The following is a 20051-nucleotide window of genomic DNA, read 5'->3' as shown; positions in this document are numbered from 1 at the left end:
TCTCTGTGTCTCCTCCTCCGTCCAATGTTTAATCCTTCCTGTGTCTCCTCATCCCTCTCTCTGTGTCTCCTCCTCCGTCCAATGTCTATTCCTTCCTGTGTCTCCTCATCCTTCTCTCTGTGTCTCCTCCTCCTTCCAATGTCTATTCCTTCCTGTGTCTCCTCATCCCCTCATCCTTCTCTCTGTGTCTTCTCCTTCCAATGTTTATTCCCTCCTGTGTCTCCTCATCCTTCTCTCTGTGTCTTCTCCTCCTTCCAATGTCTATTCCTTCCTGTGTCTCCTCATCCTTCTCTCTGTGTCTCCTCCTCCGTCCAATGTCTATTCCTTCCTGTGTCTCCTCATCCTTCTCTATGTGTCTCCTCCTCCGTCCAATGTCTATTCCTTCCTGTGTCTCCTCATCCTTCTCTCTGTGTCTTCTCCTCCTTCCAATGTTTATTCCTTCCTGTGTCTCCTCATCCTTCTCTCTGTCTTCTCCTCCTTCTAATGTTTATTCCTTCCTGTGTCTCCTCATCCTTCTCTCTGTGTCTCCTCCTCCGTCCAATGTTTATTCCTTCCTGTGTCTCCTCATCCTCCTCTATGTGTCTCCTCCTCCTTCTAATGTCTATTCCTTCCTGTGTCTCCTCATCTTTCTCTCTGTGTCTCCTCCTCCGTCCAATGTCTATTCCTTCCTGTGTCTCCTCATCCTTCTCTCTGTGTCTTCTCCTCCTTCCAATGTTTATTCCTTCCTGTCTCCTCATCCTTCTCTCTGTGTCTCCTCCTCCGTCCAATGTCTATTCCTTCCTGTGTCTCCTCATCCTTCTCTCTGTGTCTTCTCCTCCTTCCAATGTCTATTCCTTCCTGTGTCTCCTCATCCTTCTCTCTGTGTCTCCTCCTCCGTCCAATGTCTATTCCTTCCTGTGTCTCCTCATCCTTCTCTCTGTGTCTTCTCCTCCTTCCAATGTCTATTCCTTCCTGTGTCTCCTCATCCTTCTCTCTGTGTCTCCTCCTCCTTCCAATGTCTATTCCTTCCTTTGTCTCCTCATCCTTCTCTCTGTGTCTTCTCCTCCTTCCATTGTTTATTCCTTCCTGTGTCTCCTCATCCTTCTCTCTGTGTCTTCTCCTCCTTCCAATGTCTATTCCTTCCTGTGTCTCCTCATCCTTCTCTCTGTGTCTCCTCCTCCTTCCAATGTCTATTCCTTCCTGTGTCTTCTCATCCCCTCATCCTTCTCTCTGTGTCTTCTCCTTCCAATGCTTATTCCCTCCTGTGTCTCCTCATCCTTCTCTCTGTGTCTTCTCCTCCTTCCAATGTCTATTCCTTCCTGTGTCTCCTCATCCTTCTCTCTGTGTCTCCTCCTCCGTCCAATGTCTATTCCTTCCTGTGTCTCCTCATCCTTCTCTATGTGTCTCCTCCTCCGTCCAATGTCTATTCCTTCCTGTGTCTCCTCATCCTTCTCTCTGTGTCTTCTCCTCCTTCCAATGTTTATTCCTTCCTGTGTCTCCTCATCCTTCTCTCTGTCTTCTCCTCCTTCTAATGTTTATTCCTTCCTGTGTCTCCTCATCCTTCTCTCTGTGTCTCCTCCTCCGTCCAATGTTTATTCCTTCCTGTGTCTCCTCATCCTCCTCTATGTGTCTCCTCCTCCTTCTAATGTCTATTCCTTCCTGTGTCTCCTCATCCTTCTCTCTGTGTCTCCTCCTCCGTCCAATGTCTATTCCTTCCTGTGTCTCCTCATCCTTCTCTCTGTGTCTTCTCCTCCTTCCAATGTTTATTCCTTCCTGTCTCCTCATCCTTCTCTCTGTGTCTCCTCCTCCGTCCAATGTCTATTCCTTCCTGTGTCTCCTCATCCTTCTCTCTGTGTCTTCTCCTCCTTCCAATGTCTATTCCTTCCTGTGTCTCCTCATCCTTCTCTCTGTGTCTCCTCCTCCGTCCAATGTCTATTCCTTCCTGTGTCTCCTCATCCTTCTCTCTGTGTCTTCTCCTCCTTCCAATGTCTATTCCTTCCTGTGTCTCCTCATCCTTCTCTCTGTGTCTCCTCCTCCTTCCAATGTCTATTCCTTCCTTTGTCTCCTCATCCTTCTCTCTGTGTCTCCTCCTCCGTCCAATGTTTATTCCTTCCTGTGTCTCCTCATCCTTCTCTCTGTGTCTTCTTTTCCTTCCAATGTCTATTCCTTCCTGTGTCTCCTCATCCTTCTCTCTGTGTCTCCTCCTCCTTCCAATGTCTATTCCTTCCTGTGTCTCCTCATCCTTCTCTCTGTGTCTCCTCCTCCGTCCAATGTCTATTCCTTCCTGTGTCTCCTCATCCTTCTCTCTGTGTCTTCTCCTCCTTCCAATGTTTATTCCTTCCTGTGTCTCCTCATCCTTCTCTCTGTGTCTCCTCCTCCGTCCAATGTCTATTCCTTCCTGTGTCTCCTCATCCTTCTGTGTATCCTCCTCCGTCCAATGTTTATTCCTTCCTGTGTTTCCTCATCCATCTCTCTGTGTCTTCTCCTCCTTCCAATGTCTATTCCTTCCTGTGTCTCCTCATCCTTCTCTCTGTGTCTTCTCCTCCTTCAAATGTCTATTCCTTCCTGTGTCTCCTCATCCTTCTCTCTGTGTCTTCTCCTCCTTCCAATGTTTATTCCTTCCTGTGTCTCCTCATCCTTCTCTCTGTGTCTCCTCCTCCGTCCAATGTCTATTCCTTCCTGTGTCTCCTCATCCTTCTGTGTATCCTCCTCCTTCCAATGTCTATTCCTTCCTGTGTCTCCTCATCCTTCTCTCTGTGTCTTCTCCTCCTTCCAATGTTTATTCCTTCCTGTGTCTCCTCATCCTACTCTCTGTATCTTCTCCTCCTTCCAATGTCTATTCCTTCCTGTGTCTCCTCATCCTTCTCTCTGTGTCTCCTCCTCCGTCCAATGTCTATTGCTTCCTGTGTCTCCTCATCCTACTCTCTGTATCTTCTCCTCCTTCCAATGTTTATTCCTTCCTTTGTCTCCTCATCCTTCTCTCTGTGTCTCCTCCTCCGTCCAATGTTTATTCCTTCCTGTGTCTCCTCATCCTTCTCTCTGTGTCTTCTCCTCCTTCCAATGTCTATTCCTTCCTGTGTCTCCTCATCCTTCTCTCTGTGTCTTCTCCTCCGTCCAATGTCTATTCCTTCCTGTGTCTCCTTATCCTACTCTCTGTATCTTCTCCTCCTTCCAATGTTTATTCATTCCTTTGTCTCCTCATCCTTCTCTCTGTGTCTCCTCCTCCGTCCAATGTTTATTCCTTCCTGTGTCTCCTCATCCTTCTCTCTGTGTCTCCTCCTCCGTCCAATGTCTATTCCTTCCTGTGTCTCTTCATCCTTCTCTCTGTGTCTTCTCCTCCTTCCAATGTTTATTCCTTCCTGTGTCTCCTCATCCTTCTCTCTGGGTCTTCTCCTCCTTCCAATGTTTATTCCTTCCTGTGTCTTCTGCTCCTTCCTGTGTCCTCTCCTCCTTCCAATGTTTATTCCTTCCTGTGTCTCCTCATCCTTCTCTCAGTGTCTCCTCCTCCTTCCAATGTTTATTCCTTCCTGTGTCTCCTCATCCTTCTCTCTGTGTGTCCTCCTCCCTCCAATGTCTATTCCTTCCTGTGTCTCCTCATCCTTCTCTCTGTGTCTCCTCCTCCGTCCAATGTCTATTCCTTCCTGTGTCTCCTCATCCTTCTCTCTGTGTCTCCTCCTCCGTCCAATGTTTATTCCTTCCTGTGTCTTCTCATCCTTCTCTCTGTGTCTTCTCCTCCTTCCAATGTCTATTCCTTCCTGTGTCTCCTCATCCTTCTCTCTGTGTCTTCACCTCCTTTCAATGTCTATTCCTTCCTGTGTCTCCTCATCCTTCTCTCTGTGTCTTCTCCTCCTTCCAATGTTTATTCCTTCCTGTGTCTCCTCATCCTTCTCTCTGTGTCTTCTCCTCCTTCCAATGTTTATTCCTTCATGTGTCTCCTCATCCTTCTCTCTGTGTCTTCTCCTCCTTCCAATGTTTATTCCTTCCTGTGTCTCCTCATCCTTCTCTCTGTGTCTTCTCCTCCGTCCAATGTCTATTCCTTCATGTGTCTCCTCATCCTTCTCTCTGTGTCTCCTCCGTCCAATGTCTATTCCTTCCTGTGTCTCCTCATCCTTCTCTCTGTGTCTTCTCCTCCTTCCAATGTTTATTCCTTCATGTGTCTCCTCATCCTTCTCTCTGTGTCTTCTCCTCCGTCCAATGTCTATTCCTTCATGTGTCTCCTCATCCTTATCTCTGTGTCTCCTCCTCCGTCCAATGTCTATTCCTTCCTGTGTCTCCTCATCCTTCTCTGTCTTCTCCTCCTTCCAATGTTTATTCCTTCCTGTGTCTTCTGCTCCTTCCTGTGTCTTCTCCTCCTTCCAATGTTTATTCCTTCATGTGTCTCCTCATCCTTCTCTCTGTGTCCTCTCCTCCGTCCAATGTTTATTCCTTCCTGTGTCTCCTCATCCTTCTCTCTGTGTCTCCTCCTCCTTCCAATGTCTATTCCTTCCTGTGTCTCCTCATCCTTCTCTCTGTGTCTCCTCCTCCTTCCAATGTCTATTCCTTCCTGTGTCTCCTCATCCTTCTCTCTGTGTCTTCTTCTCCTTCCAATGTTTTTTCCATCCTGCAGTTCCTATTATTCATAGCAGTTATGCATATTTCATGTTTTTTTTTACTTTTTCAGATAGTCCATTGTATTTTTCAGTCTAGTATTCCCATAGCAGTTCTGCTTTTCATTACTCCCCTATACATTGTGACTTGTGTGCAACACTTTATCCTATTGCGTAGTCATGTTTTTTGAGTCTTGCACCCTGTTCGCACTATTGGTGTTCCAAACATACATTCTTTAGTTAGTATGCACTTTTTGTATGAGAACCATGCCCCACCCACAGCCCTTTGTTTCACTTCACATATATAGCTTGGTCCTTTCCTTCTTATACAGAGCAAGTTTTTTAACTGCAGGTGAGGTTACATATAGGCTAGGGACCCCAAAAATAGAGATTACCCTGGCGTTGGTTTTGGGGCTCTTTTGCATTCATCAATACAATGGCTACACATCTCTTATATTCCTATTATTCATAGCAATTATGCATATTCCATTCTTCAAGTTTTTTCACTTTTTTTCAGATAGTTCATTGTATTTTTCAGTCTAGTATTCCCATAGCAGTTTTGCTTTGCATCATTCCCATATACATTGTGACCTGCCGGCGGCAGACCTCAAAAACTGGCGTCACGAACAGGATTGTAACCCATCCACCTACCTGGTGGAAGTGCGCCTTGTTCTGAGCTGTCAGCGGTGCTCCGCTGTAAAAATCTTGAAAAGTCGCCATTTTGCCACCATCTTTGGGCGCGAAAAAAACGACAACCCAGTGTCTTCTTCCCCGAGAGAGAGCGCGAAGAGGAAGCCCCGCCCCCTGGGAATGCGGGTGGAAGGAAGTGACTCCCGAGACTGAAAGAGAAACCAGTGAGACGCGCTAAGAGACTGCTCCTGAAAAACCAACAGGGAGAAGCGGGAAGATTTCCGCGTCAAATGTTGTTGACAGGGCAGTGCTTCCCGCTGGAGCGGCGGCGCCCGCGAACATGGTGGATGACGGAGAAGCGGCGGAATCCGCAACAGCGGTGGAGCCTGCGGCTTCGGCAGAGGTTCCCGCAATGTCACCTCTCCGGCAAGTAGCAACTGACGCTGCTGAGGCACTGCCTGCGGTGCCGGAGGCTGCTTATGCAAACCCTGAGGAGGATTCAGAGTCCACGGAGGAGACGGATGAGAGTAACTCCGGTACTAGCACCCCAGCAGCTGAGTATATTACGCGAAGTGGCAGGAACGGATACCGGATGTCTCTATCGTCCCGGACATGCCACACGTTAGAAGTGTACGAGATGGAAGCGGAGTCCACCTCCGAGGATGAGTCCCTGCCTGCCGTTGGGGGTGTGATAGTGCCAGTCTGCCGGCGCTGTGGTCTGCCAAGGCACTTTGCCAGTGTGTGTCCCGAAGGCGCCCAGCCTTAAAGGGACTGGAACTGGCAACAAGCTCAAAGTTTTAAGTTAAAAGTTTAGAATTGACTGTTTGAAACCCGGCCACCCTTGTTGAACGTTATTGTGTTCCCGGAGGAGGCCATCTGCACCGCAGGTGGAGAGTGGCAGGGCAGTTAAAAAGTTAACTGTTAAGAGCTCCGTTCTTGTTGAACATCTTCACCCCTGTCTGTTGAAAGTGAAGAGGCCATCAGGAGTCGGAGCCCCTGGTGGAGGATGGAGACGGACCCGGAGGAGCAGCTGTACCCACACCACCAGTAGCAGGAAGGAGGGGTCCCTGGATAGTGCAGCACCGGGAGTGAAGGTGGCACTGGGAATCCGTGCTGCTAGGGCGGTGGTCTTGTGGGAAAAGCTGCAGAAGGAGGCTGCCCCGGCAGCGGTATTGAAACATTTAAAACCACTGTCTTGTTGTACACTGGCACGGCCTCTGCAGAGCTCAATTGGAGGAAGGGCCTGCGGTAGAGTAGGCCGAGGCCCAGTCACTACCAAAACCAGTGACTAACCTCCAGGCCAGGGGTCCCCGGACTATGGGACCCTTAATAAGGACTGCCGTGTAAGGAACTTTTTACCCAGCCCGTGTGGGCATCACCCGGAATCGGTTGGACTTGGGAAAGGGGTGCCCACCACTTTTAGCTGTGGCACCAGGGAACAGATTTTCTTGGGTGGCGGGTGCAATGGGAAAGTGGTCCGGTTGTTGAAACGTTTAAGAAATCTGCCTCCCGAAAGGGAAGAAATGTTTATTGTCATGTTTTTACATGTTATCCCCTTTTTTTTCTATCTATAGTTGCCGTTACAGTAAATGTCAGTGGTCAGACAGTCCGCGGACGGTCTGTATTAAACCAAGGGGGAATGTGACGCCCTGGCGCCGCCAGGTGGTTACACACAAGTAGACCACCACATTACACCTTCCCTCACAGGGTTACACCGAGCCAACAAAACCCTAGTCACCCCCCTCAGGGTAGGAAAGGCACACCAGTGGGCGGGACCAGGCGGAAGGAAAATGCCCACCTAGAGGTCTAGAGGATCCGGGGGCGGGAAAAAGCAGTAGTAAAGGAGTAAGAAGTTGAAGTTGGAGTGGAGTAGTAGTAGTGGAGGAGTAGTGAAGTGCTGAGCAGGAGTGAGAGAGGAGAGGAGAGAAGAAAGTTGAAGAGGAAGCCAGAGAGGAAAGGCGTCGGGGTTGGAGCCCCGGCGTGCTAGTTAGGTGGCAGATGGTGGTCCGTGTCTGTCAGGAAACGGGAAGACAGCTGCCGGAGATCCGAGATGGACCAGGACAGGGTAGGAGCCCGCCGGTACAGACACCGGACTACCGACCTGGAAACCGTGCACAGAGGGGGTACCTGGACCCTGAAGCAAGGACCGGAACAAACGGCTTTGTTAATTTACCAGTTGAAGACAGGATTATAGGTCCTGTCCCACCCAAAGTCCCAAAAGAGCAGCCCAGCAGCCCACCGCGGGGGATAAGGCATCCACCAGGGCCCCTTTAGATCCCCCGGGTCAGCGTCTGGGGGCACGGCTCCCAACAAAAGGACCGGGAGCGGACTCCCGTGTTCCACACCGGGACAGACCATCATCCCGGGTGAGGGACCAGAATACACCCGGCCGCTTAGCGGCCGGCCACTGGCACCTTGGGTTACCGCTGGCCTTGTGTGATTTCTTTGACTGTGAGTACACTAACATCCCCCGCATCCACCATCCTCAGCACGGCAACACTGGACCCCGGGGTATCCACCCCTACTCACGGAGGGTTAAAACAACTAGCTGCCATCCCAACACCCCGGGTGATCCCTAATAGCAGCGGTGGTACCCCATCTTACCACACGCCGTGGGTGGCGTCACGGACAATATAGAAAATTCCACATACAAGCAATTCCCCTTTTTATTTGAAGGGTCCGCGAGACCCCCGGGTCCGGAGATCCCTCGAGCCACACTGCGGATCCGGATCCGAGCAGCCCAGCTGCCGGCGTGGGGGCGTCACACCTCCTCATCTTCCTCCCTGTGTCTCTTTATCCTTCTTCCTTTGCCTCCTTGTCCTTCCTGTGTCTCTTCCTCCCTGTGTCTCCTTGTCGTCCCTGTGTCTCCTTGTCCTCCCTGTGTCTCCTCGTCCTTCCTGTGTCTCCTCGTCCTTCCTGTGTCTTCTCGTCCTCCTCCCTGTGTCTCCTCGTCCTCCTCCCTCTGTCCCTTCTTGTATCTCCTCATCCTCCTTCCTGTGTCTCCTCATCATTCCTGTGCCTCCTCCTTCCAGTGTCTCTTCTTGCCTGTGGCTCCTCATCCTCTTGCCTGCGTTCCCTCCTTCTCCTTCCTGTGTCTCCTCCTCCTTTCTGTGGCTTCTCATCCTCCTTCCTGTGTCTTCTCTTGTTGGTTGAGTTATACAGAGTCCCAGAGGATTTATTTGCTGTCTACAGAGTCCCCATGGGTTTGGTCAGGGATTCTAGTGCCCCAGAGGATTAGGTCAGTATCTGCACATCCTCATGAGTTATGCAGACCCTGACCAGACCCCGGGGCTGTGCAGACCCTGACCAGACACCGGGGCTCTTCAGCCCCTGACCAGACCCCGGGGCTCTTCAGCCCCTGACCAGACCCCGGGGCTCTGCAGACCCTGACCAGACCCCGGGGCTCTGCAGACCCTGACCAGACCCCGGGGCTCTGCAGACCCTGACCAGACCCCGGGGCTCTGCAGACCCTGACCAGACCCCGGGGCTCTGCAGACCCTGACCAGACCCCGGGGCTCTGCAGACCCTGACCAGACCCCGGGGCTCTGCAGACCCTGACCAGACCCCGGGGCTCTGCAGACCCTGACCAGACCCCGGGGCTCTGCAGACCCTGACCAGACCCCGGGGCTCTGCAGACCCTGACCAGACCCCGGGGCTCTGCAGACCCTGACCAGACCCCGGGGCTCTGCAGACCCTGACCAGACCCCGGGGCTCTGCAGACCCTGACCAGACCCCGGGGCTCTGCAGACCCTGACCAGACCACAGGACTCTGCAGACCCTGACCAGACCCCGGGGCTCTGCAGACCCTGACCAGACCCCAGGACTCTGTAGACCCTGACCAGACCCCGGGGCTCTGCAGACGTTGACCAGACCCCGGGACTCTGTAGACCCTGACCAGACCACGGGGCTCTGCAGACTCTGACCAGACCCTGGGGCTCTGCAGACCCTGACCAGACCCCGGGGCTATGCAGACCCTGACCAGACCCCGGGGCTCTGCAGACCCTGACCAGACCCCAGGACTCTGCAGACCCTGACCAGACCCCGGGGCTCTGCAGACGTTGATCAGCCCCTGGGACTCTGTAGACCCTGACCAGACCACAGGGCTCTGCAGACTCTGACTAACACATATGAACTTTCTGGATTTTATCCTGAATAACACTTATTGATAGTGGGGGTACAATTATTTTATGTAACACGTACAAGCAGGAGCTACCATGACCTCCGCTATTCCCAGGAAGACATACTGTGGAGCCAGGTGGAGGCATGACATGGAAGACACCAACAGAACCTTCCCCGAAAGGGTCTGCTCCACCATTGGAAACCACTTGCGATAGATTTCGTAGACTCCAGCAATGAGTAGAGACAGAGCAGCAGCGATGTGGCCACAAACTGTGGAGAAATCACAAATGGTTAATGTTCTGTCATCTCTGAGACCCCAGGAGACGACTCCACATCAGACCCCTCTTCAAGGCACTGACTCCAGGTTATTAATCCCTTATAGCCAGCAGTCAAGGAGGAACTAACCTGACTCGACTCAGATAGATTAGGACAAATGGGGATATGAATACAAATCTAGGGCCCCAGGCTCATTACTACTTTCCTGCCAGAACCTTCACATGGGTCTATAGAAGAACACTACCCTCATTATTGACAGATTTCCCTAATGGACCTATGTTACAGTTCTTGACGAGACAACACATTTAGTTGTCCAGTCCAAATTACAGGGTCTTGAGTGGAAATAGTACAAGACATTGGGCAAGGAGTCCCAAATTAACTTCTGGTCTCAGTAGAAAAAAAAAAATCAGCAAAACCATGAGAGCCGTGCCCTCTATGGGTCACTGATATGACAACCAATTTCCCTGCCCAACACGGACCACAAACCAAAGACAAATTCTTTGGAGAAGATGCTAGGGGGTTTTGAAGGCTGAATAAAAGTTATTAAGGGTTAACAATGAGCCATGATTAAACCACCCTCAGCAAGAGGGGGACAAAAACCGATGTGGAGTCTTTGGCCTTCATGGTGGGTCTACATTATGGTTATTGATGTTAGCAACTAAAACCCAGACCCATCATGGAAAAAGGAGGCTCCTTAATCTCAGCAACCAAAACACTCAGACTAACCATAAAAGATCAGAGCATCCCTGATATGAAATCTCTAATCTTCATGGTGGGTCTACACTCTGGCTACTGGTGTTGAGAAGACTTCAGCTTAGTGGGTCTGAGCTTCAGTCACTAACTTCAGTCTGATGTTGGAAACACTGCAGCCTTTATGATGGGTCTAGGTTTGGTAGCTGGTGTAGGGAAGTCTCTGGCCTTTGCAATGGGTCTAGATTTTGTTACTAATATTGGGGAGTCTCTGGCCTTTGTAATGGGTCTAGTTTTGGTTACTGATTTTGGGGATAGTACAGTTTTCACTTTGAGTTTAGGTTTGGTTACAGATGTTGGCCATACTCTGACCTTCATGGTGGGTCTAGCTTAGGTTACTGATGTTAGTGATACTTATGTTTTCATGTTGTGTCTAGGTCTGGTTACTGATCTTGGGGAGTCTTTGGCAATCCAAGTGTGTCTAGGTTTGGTTACTGATGTTGGGCATTCTCTGACCTCCATGGTGGTTCCATGTTTAGTTAGTGATGTTAGGGATACTATAGTCTTCACATTGGGTCTAGGTTAGGTTACTGATGTTAGCAATAGTACTGTCCTCATATTGGGTCTAGGTCTGGTTATTGATCTTGGGGACTGTTCAGCCTTCATATTGGGTCTAGGTTTAGTTACTGATGTTAGGGATACTATGGTCTTCACATTGGGCCTAGGTTTGATTACTGATGTAAGCAATATTACAGTTTTCATGTTGGGTGTAGCTTTAGTGACTGATGTTGGGGAGTCTCCAGCCTTTATGGTTGGCCTTGGTTTGGTTATTGATGTTAGTGAGTCTCCAGCCTTTAGGGTGGGTCTTGGTTTGGTTACTGAAGTCGGGGGAGTTTCCAGTCTTCCTGGTGGGTCTAGGTCTAGGGGAGGCTCCATAGGTAACGTTACCAAGGCTTGCCTGTTAGATTATATTGATCTATGCTCCATCACTTATGATGTTACCACTTGACACTTCTCTAAACCAGATGACCACACATGAGGACACTTACCTATGGCAACACAGGGAAACATCCGGTGTCTTCGCTTGGAGAACAGGAAAAAGTGCACACTCTGCAGACAAGGAGTCAGAAGGAGAATGGGGATGATACTTATCACCTTCATGGCCGCAATGGGCAGCAGGAACCCGTTAAGGCTTAGGTTACAGTTCATAGACTGAATGAAAAACCCAGATGACACCTGCCCGAAACAGAAGATGGGGTTAATGAGGCAATGAGGGTTACTATGATACTGCGAAGGGTGAAAACTAGAACAAATAAAACAATTAATGAGAGAAGACACTGGGCCAGACGGAAGTATGAACGCATATTGATATTATGTGGAGCATCCTCAAAGGTAATGGTAGAGGGTACTAAGGCGGGAGGTATATGGGGTACAGGAGGGTAATGGTAGGGGGTACTAAAGTGGGAGGTACAGTACAGACCAAAAGTTTGGACACACCTTCTCATTCAAAGAGTTTTCTTTATTTTCATGACTCTGAAAGTTGTAGATTCACATTGAAGGCTTTAAAACTATGAATAACACATGTGGAATGAAATACTTAACAAAAAAGTGTGAAACAACTGAAAATCTGTCTTATATTCTAGGTTCTTCACAGTCGCCACCTTTTGCTTTGATTACTGCTTTGCACACTCTTGGCATTCTCTTGAGGAGCTTCTAGAGGTAGTCACTGGAAATGGTCTTCACTTCACAGGTGTGCCCTGTCAGGTTTAATAAGTGGGATTTCTTGCCTATAAATGGGGTTGGGACCATCAGTTGTGTTGTGCAGACGTCTGGTGGATACAGCTGATAGTCCTACTGAATACACTGTTATAATTTGTATTATGGCAAGAAAAAAGCAGGTAAGTAAAGAAAAACAAGTGGCCATCATTACTTTAAGAAATGAAGGTCAGTCAGTCCGAAAAATTGGGAAAACTTTGAAAGTGTCCCCAAGTGCAGTGGCAAAAACGATCAAACGCTATAAAGAAACTGGCTCACATGAGGACCCCCCCAGGAAAGGAATACCAAGAGTCACCTCTGCTGCGGAGGATACGTTTTTCCGAGTCACCAGCCTCAGAAATCGCAGGTTAACAGCAGCTCAGATTAGAGACCAGGTCAATGCCACACAGAGTTCCAGCAGCAGACACATCTCTAGAACAACTGTTAAGAGGAGACTTTGTGCAGCAGCCTTCATGGTAAAATAGCTGCTAGGAAACCACTGCTAAGGACAGGCAACAAGCAGAAGAGACTTGTTTGGGCTAAAGAACACAAGGAATGGACAATAGACCAGTGGAAATCTGTGCTTTGGTCTGATGAGTCCAAATTTGAGATCTTTGGATCCAACCACCGTGTCTTTGTGCACCGCAGAAAAGGTGAACGGGTGGACTCTACATGCCTGGTTCCCACCGTGAAGCATGGAGGAGGAGGAGGTGTGATGGTGTGGGGGTGTTTTGCTGGTGACACTGTTGGGGATTTATTCACAATTGAAGGCATACAGAACCAGCATGGCTACCACAGCATCTTGCAGCGGCGGCTATTCCATCCGGTTTGCGTTTAGTAGGACCATCATTTATTTTTCAAAAGGACAATGACCCCAAACACACCTCCAGGCTGTGTAAGGGCTATTTGACTAAGAAGGAGAGTGATGGGGTGCTACGCCAGATGACCTGGCCTCCACAGTCACCAGACCTGAACCCAATCCAGATGGTTTGGGGTGAGCTGGACCGCAGAGTGAAGGCAAAAGGGCCAACAAGTGCTAACCATCTCTGGGAACTCCTTCAAGACTGTTGGAGACCATTTCCGGTGACTGAAGCTCATCAAGAGAATGCCAAGAGTGTGCAAAGCAGTAATCAAAGCAAAAGGTGGCTACTTTGAAGAGCCTAGAATATAAGACATATTTTCAGTTGTTTCACACTTTTTTGTTAAGTATTTCCTTCCACGTGTGGTAATTCATAGTTGTGATGCCTTTAATGTGAATCTACAATTTTCAGAGTCATGAAAATAAAGAAAACTCTTTGAATGAGAAGGTGTGTCCAAACTTTTGGTCTGTACTGTATATGGGTTAAAGGGGGGTAATGGTTCTGGGTACTAAGGCGGGAGGTATATGGGGTACAGGAGGGTAATGGTTTGGGGACACTAAGGCTGGAGGTATATGAGGTAAAGGGGGGTAATGGTTCGGGGTACTAAGGCTGGAGCTATATAGGGTACAGGAGGGTAATGGTTTTGGGTACTAAGGCAGGAGGTATATGGGGTAAGGGGGGTAATGGTTCAGGGTACTAAGGCTGGAGGTATATGGGTACAGGAGGGTAATGGTTTTGGGTACTAAGGCTGGAGGTATATGAGGTAAGGGGGGGTAATGGTTCTGGGTACTAAGGCAGGAGGTATATGGGTACAGGAGGGTAATGGTTCTAGGTACCAAGGCAAGAGGTATATGAGGTACAAGAGGGTAATGGTTCTGGGTACTAAGGCTGGAACTATATGGGTACAGGAGGGTAATGGTTCGGGGTACTAAGGCTGGAGCTATATGGGGTACAGGAGGGTAATGGTTTGGGGACACTAAGGTGGGAGGTATATGGGGTACAGGGGGGTAATGGTTCTGGGTTCTATGGCGGGAGGTATATGGAGTACAGGAGGGTAATGGTTCAGGGTTCTATGGCGGGAGGTATATGGAGTACAGGAGGGTAATGGTTCAGGGTACTAAGGCTTGAGACAGTGATACATAGTACTACAGCTAGTTCTGCCCTGAGGTGGAGCTGGGGGCTCGTTCCTCTTTTCTCGGCCCACCTGAGCTGTGCAGATTCGGTACAGAATTTGTAAGGTAAACAGTGGCAGGAGCCGGACGAGCGCCTTGGCATTCTCCACCTGGGACTCGCTGTAGCAGCCGCCATGATATTCCTTAGCACGATCTAGCCAGCTAGAGACATGTCCCCCGACATGGCGGTAATGAGTGCAGCACATCCGGCCTGCGTTTATGAACACGCCGAGCGTCATTGCCAGGGAACCTGCTGATAAGAAACATGGAGACCATCATTTCAGGTACGCCATAGGGGTAAGCGGGGGAGGGGTCCGGTGGTTGGAGAATATACACTGCTCTGAAAATAACGGGAGCGGTAACATCCCCCATCCTGGATCTCGGGGATTAAATATTCCAGTGGCAAATTTCATTCATTAAATAGTGGGACGTGAGGACAATGAAACATAAAGAAGGTCAATGTGAACCAAAACAAACATCCCATGGGGGTCTGGATTGGGGGTCTGCATGGGGCTCTGAATGGGGGTCTGGATGGAAGTCTGGATGGGTAATCTAGATGGGGGTCTGGATGGAGGTCTGGATGGTTGGTCTGAATGGAGGTCAGGACGGGAGTCTGGATGGGGGGTCTGGATGGAGGCCTGGATGGAGGGTCTGGATGGAGGGTCTGGATGGAGGGTCTGGATGGAGGGTCTGGATGGAGGGTCTGGATGGAGGGTCTGGATGGAGGCCTGGATGGAGGGTCTGGATGGAGGGTCTGGATGGAGGGTCTGGATGGAGGGTCTGGATGGAGGGTCTTGATGGAGAATAAGACTCAAAATCAAAGCGGAAAATCAATTACAGGCCGATCCAACATCAGTAGAAATGTCTCAAGACAAGGAAATGAGGCTCCATAGTGTGTGTGGCCTCCACGTGCCCATATGACCTCCCTACAATGCCTGGTCCTGTGCCTGTATGACCTCCCTGCAATGCCTAGGCATGCTCTTGTTGAGGCTCAGTAGTGTGTGTGGCCTCCACGTACCTGTATGACCTCCCTGCAACATCTGGGCATGCTCCTGATCAGGCAGCGGATGTTCTCCTGAGGGATCTCCTCCCAGGCCTGGATTAAAGCATCAGTCAACTCCTGGACAGTCCATGGTGCAACGTGGCGCTGGTGAATTGAATGAGACATGATGTCCCAGATGTGCTCGATTGGATTCAGGTATGGAGAATAGGCAGGGCTGTCCATAGCACCAATGCAATTATCATGGAGGACCTGATGACAGACTTGAGACACATGCAGCCTAGCATTGTCATGCATCAGAAGGAACCCAGGGGCCCACTGCACCTCTATGCATCTCACAATAGGTCTGAGGCTCTCACCCGGTAACTAATGGCAGTCAGGGTACCTCTGGATAGAACATGGAGGGCAGTGCGGCCTCCAAAGAAATGCCACTGTTACTGACCCCCTGCCAAACCAGTAACGCTGAAGGATGTTGTAGCCAGCAGAACGTTCTCCATGGTGTCTCCAGACTCTGTCACGTCTGTCATGTGCTCAGTGTGAACCTTCTCTCATCTGTGAAGAGCACAGGGCTGCAATGTAGAATCTGTGAATCTTGCTCTTTTATGGCAAATGCCAATCTCCCTGTACGATGTTGGGCAGTGAACACAACACCCACTTGTGGACATCGGGCCTCATATCACCCTCATAGAGTCTGTTTCTGACAGTTTGAGCAGACACATGGATATTAGTGGCTGGTGGAGGACATTTTGCAGGGCATTAGCCCTGCTTCTCCTTGCACAAAGGAGGAGGTAACGGTCCTGCTGCTAGGTTGTTGCCCTCCTGCATCCCCTCCACATCTCCTGGGGTACCGGTCTGTCCCCTGGTATCTGCTCCATGCTCTGGACACTGTGCTGACAGTCACGGCTAACCTTCTGGCTACAGCTGCCATTGATGTATCATCCTGGATGAGCTGCACTACCAGAGCAACTCCTCATGCTACCTGCGGGGGTGAGAGCAATGACAAAAGGGAAAAGTGACCAAAACAACTGCCAAAAAGGACGAGAGCAGAGAAGTGGTCTGTGGTCACCACATGCACCGCTCCTGTATAGGGGTTGTCTGATAATGGCCGATTATTTCTGCCTGTTGTCTGTTCTATTTGCAGAAGAGCAGGAGACATTGATCCACAATCAGTGTGGCTCCATAACTGGACGGGGTCATTCCACAGAAGTGATTGAGGGAGGTACATTGCGTTAAGTGTTCCCTTTATTTTTTGGGCAGTATATGGCTGCGACTTATCGCCGATCAGGAGTTCGTGCCTGGTCATTTCTAGATGGAAGAGTTTATTTGGTAATGGTCGATGAGGCTTGAAAAATAGGAGTCACTGAACAGAATCCAATAATCGTGCAGCAAAGATGCATAAAAGCAGTTAGACGCCAAAAACTGAGAAGAAACATCAGAACCATGGCAAGGACCAAGCCTAGAAATACGAAAATGTGCATTCTACAAAAGTAGTGCACATATGCAGCCACTGTGCTAATATATTCCCGGCCACGGTCCACTGGACAGGAGTCACTAGAGTGGCCTCATGTCTCCCAGCATCTCCAGCTTCTCATGATTAGACCACCTGGTAAGTGTGCACACCATAATGGTGATTGCAGAATTAGAAGAGGAGACGGACATGTTAGCAGGTAGGAGGTGACTCCCAGGGCTCCTGTCTGGTGGCCACAGATTAGTGACCGGTCAATTTCCAGGACTCTACTAATAATTAATGGTGTCCTGTGTCCACACAGAGAAAAGAGATCAAGAATAAAAAGAACACAGGTGATCCTTTGTGCAATGCCAGTGACGTGAGAGCGGAAACAACACAGTTGGGATTTACATCGAGTCAGTGCGGGCTATAAAGTATAACATGTGAATGTAAAGTATAACATGTGGAGTGTAAAGAATAAGGCTGTAAGTGTACAGTATAAAACAAAAAGAATAAAGAATAAGGGGGTAAATATAAAGTATAAAGTGTGAATGTAAAGTATAACATGTGGAGTGTAAAGAATAAGGCTGTAAGTGCACAGTATAAAACAGAAATAAAGAATAAGGGGGTAAATATAAAGTATAAAATGTGAATGTAAAGTATAACATGTGGAGTGTAAAGAATAAGGCTGTAAGTATACAGTATAAAACAGAAAGAATAAAGAATAAAGGGGTAAATATAAAGTATAAAATGTGAATGTAAAGTATAACATGTGGAGTGTAAAGAATAAGGCTGTAAGTGTACAGTATACAACAGAAAGAATAAAGAATAAGGGGGGTAAATATAAAGTATAAAGTGTAAATGTAAAGTATAACATGTAAAGTGTAAAGAATAAGGCTGTAAGTGTACAGTATACAACAGAAAGAATAAAGAATAAAGGGGATAAATATAAAGTATAAAGTGTGAATGTAAAGTATAACATGTAAAGTGTAAAGAATAAGGCTGTAAGTGTACAGTATACAACAGAAAGAATAAAGAATAAAGGGGATAAATATAAAGTATAAAGTGTGAATGTAAAGTATAACATGTAAAGTGTAAAGAATAAGGCTGTAAGTGTACAGTATAAAACAGAAAGAATGAAGAATAAGGGGGTAAATATAAAGTATAAAGTGTGAATGTAAAGTATAACATGTAAAGTGTAAAGAATAAGGCTGTATGTGTACAGTATAAAGCAGAAAGAATAAAGGGTAAATATAAAGTGTGAATGTAAAGTATAATATGTGGAGTGTAAAGAATAAGGCTGTAAGTGTACAGTATAAAGCAGAAAGAATAAAGAATAAGGGGGTAAATATAAAGTATAAAGTGTGAATGTAAAGTATAACATGTGGAGTGTAAAGAATAAGGCTGTAAGTGTACAGTATAAAACAGAAAGAATAAAGAATAAGGGGGTAAATATAAAGTATAAAGTGTAAATGTAAAGTACAACATGTGGAATGTAAAGAATAAGGCTGTAAGTGTACAGTATAAAACAGAAAGAATAAGGGGGTAAATATAAAGTATAAAGTGTGAATGTAAAGTACAACATGTGGAGTGTAAAGAATAAGGCTGTAAGTGTACAGTATAAAACAGAAAGAATAAAGAATAAGGTGGTAAATATAAAGTATAAAGTGTGAATGTAAAGTATAACATGTGGAGTGTAAAGAATAAGGCTGTAAGTGTACAGTATAAAGCAGAAAGAATAAAGAATAAGGGGGTAAATATAAAGAATAAAGTGTGAATGTAAAGTATAACATGTGGAGTGTAAAGAATAAGGCTGTAAGTGTACAGTATAAAGCAGAAAGAATAAAGAATAAGGGGGTAAATATAAAGTATAAAGTGTGAATGTAAACTATAACATGTAAAGTGTAAAGAATAAGGCTGTAAGTGTACAGTATAAAACAGAAAGAATAAAGAATAAGGGGGTAAATATAAAGTATAAAGTGTAAATGTAAAGTATAACGTGTGGAGTGTAAAGAATAATGCTGTAAGTGTACAGTATAAAGCAGAAAGAATAAAGAATAAGGGGGTAAATATAAAGTATAAAGTGTGAATGTAAAGTATAACATGTGGAGTGTAAAGAATAAGGCTGTAAGTGTACAGTATAAAACAGAAAGAATAAGGGGTAAATATAAAGTATAAAGTGTGAATGTAAAGTACAACATGTGGAGTGTAAAGAATAAGGCTGTAAGTGTACAGTATAAAACAGAAAGAATAAAGAATAAGGGGGTAAATATAAAGTATAAAGTGTGAATGTAAAGTATAACATGTGGAGTGTAAAGAATAAGGCTGTAAGTGTACAGTATAAAACAGAAAGAATAAAGAATAAGGGGGTAAATATAAAGTATAAAGTGTGAATGTAAAGTATAACATGTGGAGTGTAAAGAATAAGGCTGTAAGTGTACAGTATAAAGCAGAAAGAATAAAGAATAAGGGGGTAAATATAAAGTATAAAGTGTAAATGTAAAGTATAACATGTGGAGTGTAAAGAATAAGGCTGTAAGTGTACAGTATAAAACAGAAAGAATAAGGGGTAAATATAAAGTATAAAGTGTGAATGTAAAGTACAACATGTGGAGTGTAAAGAATAAGGCTGTAAGTGTACAGTATAAAGCAGAAAGAATAAAGAATAAGGGGGTAAATATAAAGTATAAAGTGTGAATGTAAAGTATAACATGTGGAGTGTAAAGAATAAGGCTGTAAGTGTACAGTATAAAACAGAAAGAATAAAGAATAAGGGGGTAAATATAAAGTATAAAGTGTGAATGTAAAGTATAACATGTGGAGTGTAAAGAATAAGGCTGTAAGTGTACAGTATAAAACAGAAAGAATAAAGAATAAGGGGGTAAATATAAAGTATAAAGTGTGAATGTAAAGTATAACATGTGGAGTGTAAAGAATAAGGCTGTAAGTGTACAGTATAAAGCAGAAAGAATAAAGAATAAGGGGGTAAATATAAAGTATAAAGTGTAAATGTAAAGTATAACATGTGGAGTGTAAAGAATAAGGCTGCAAGTGTACAGTATAAAACAGAAAGAATAAGGGGGTAAATATAAAGTATAAAGTGTGAATGTAAAGTATAACATGTGGAGTGTAAAGAATAAGGCTGTAAGTGTACAGTATAAAACAGAAATAAAGAATAAAGGGGATAAATATAAAGTATAAAGTGTGAATGTAAAGTACAACATGTAGAGTGTAAAGAAAAAGGCTGTATGTGTACAGTATAAAGCAGAAAGAATAAAGAATAAGGGGTAAATAGAAAGTATAAAGTGTGAATGTAAAGTATAACATGTGGAGTGTAAAGAATAAGGCTGTAAGTGTACAGTATAAAACAGAAAGAATAAAGAATAAGGGGGTAAATATAAAGTATAAAGTGTGAATGTAAAGTATAACATGTGGAGTGTAAAGAATAAGGCTGTAAGTGTACAGTATAAAACAGAAAGAATAAAGAATAAGGGGGTAAATATAAAGTATAAAGTGTGAATGTAAAGTATAACATGT

General features: G+C 46.5%; 1 protein-coding gene across 1 annotated transcript in view; it reads right to left on the bottom strand.

Moving 5' to 3' along the window:
- Positions 1-20051, bottom strand: part of SLC15A5 (solute carrier family 15 member 5) — a 269608-nt gene that overhangs the window by 133417 nt on the left and 116140 nt on the right. Inside the window, exons 4-6 of the mRNA XM_075342328.1 lie at positions 14100-14320; positions 11330-11516; positions 9396-9584 (exon numbers count right to left, since the gene is read on the bottom strand). Of these exons, the coding sequence (XP_075198443.1) occupies positions 9396-9584; positions 11330-11516; positions 14100-14320 (597 nt within the window). The remainder of the gene's footprint in view (positions 1-9395; positions 9585-11329; positions 11517-14099; positions 14321-20051) is intronic.

The sequence above is a fragment of the Anomaloglossus baeobatrachus genome, chromosome 4, assembly GCF_048569485.1.
Source record: "Anomaloglossus baeobatrachus isolate aAnoBae1 chromosome 4, aAnoBae1.hap1, whole genome shotgun sequence".
Classification (NCBI taxonomy): Eukaryota; Metazoa; Chordata; class Amphibia; order Anura; family Aromobatidae; genus Anomaloglossus; species Anomaloglossus baeobatrachus.
This window is presented reverse-complemented; position numbering and strand designations above follow the sequence as displayed.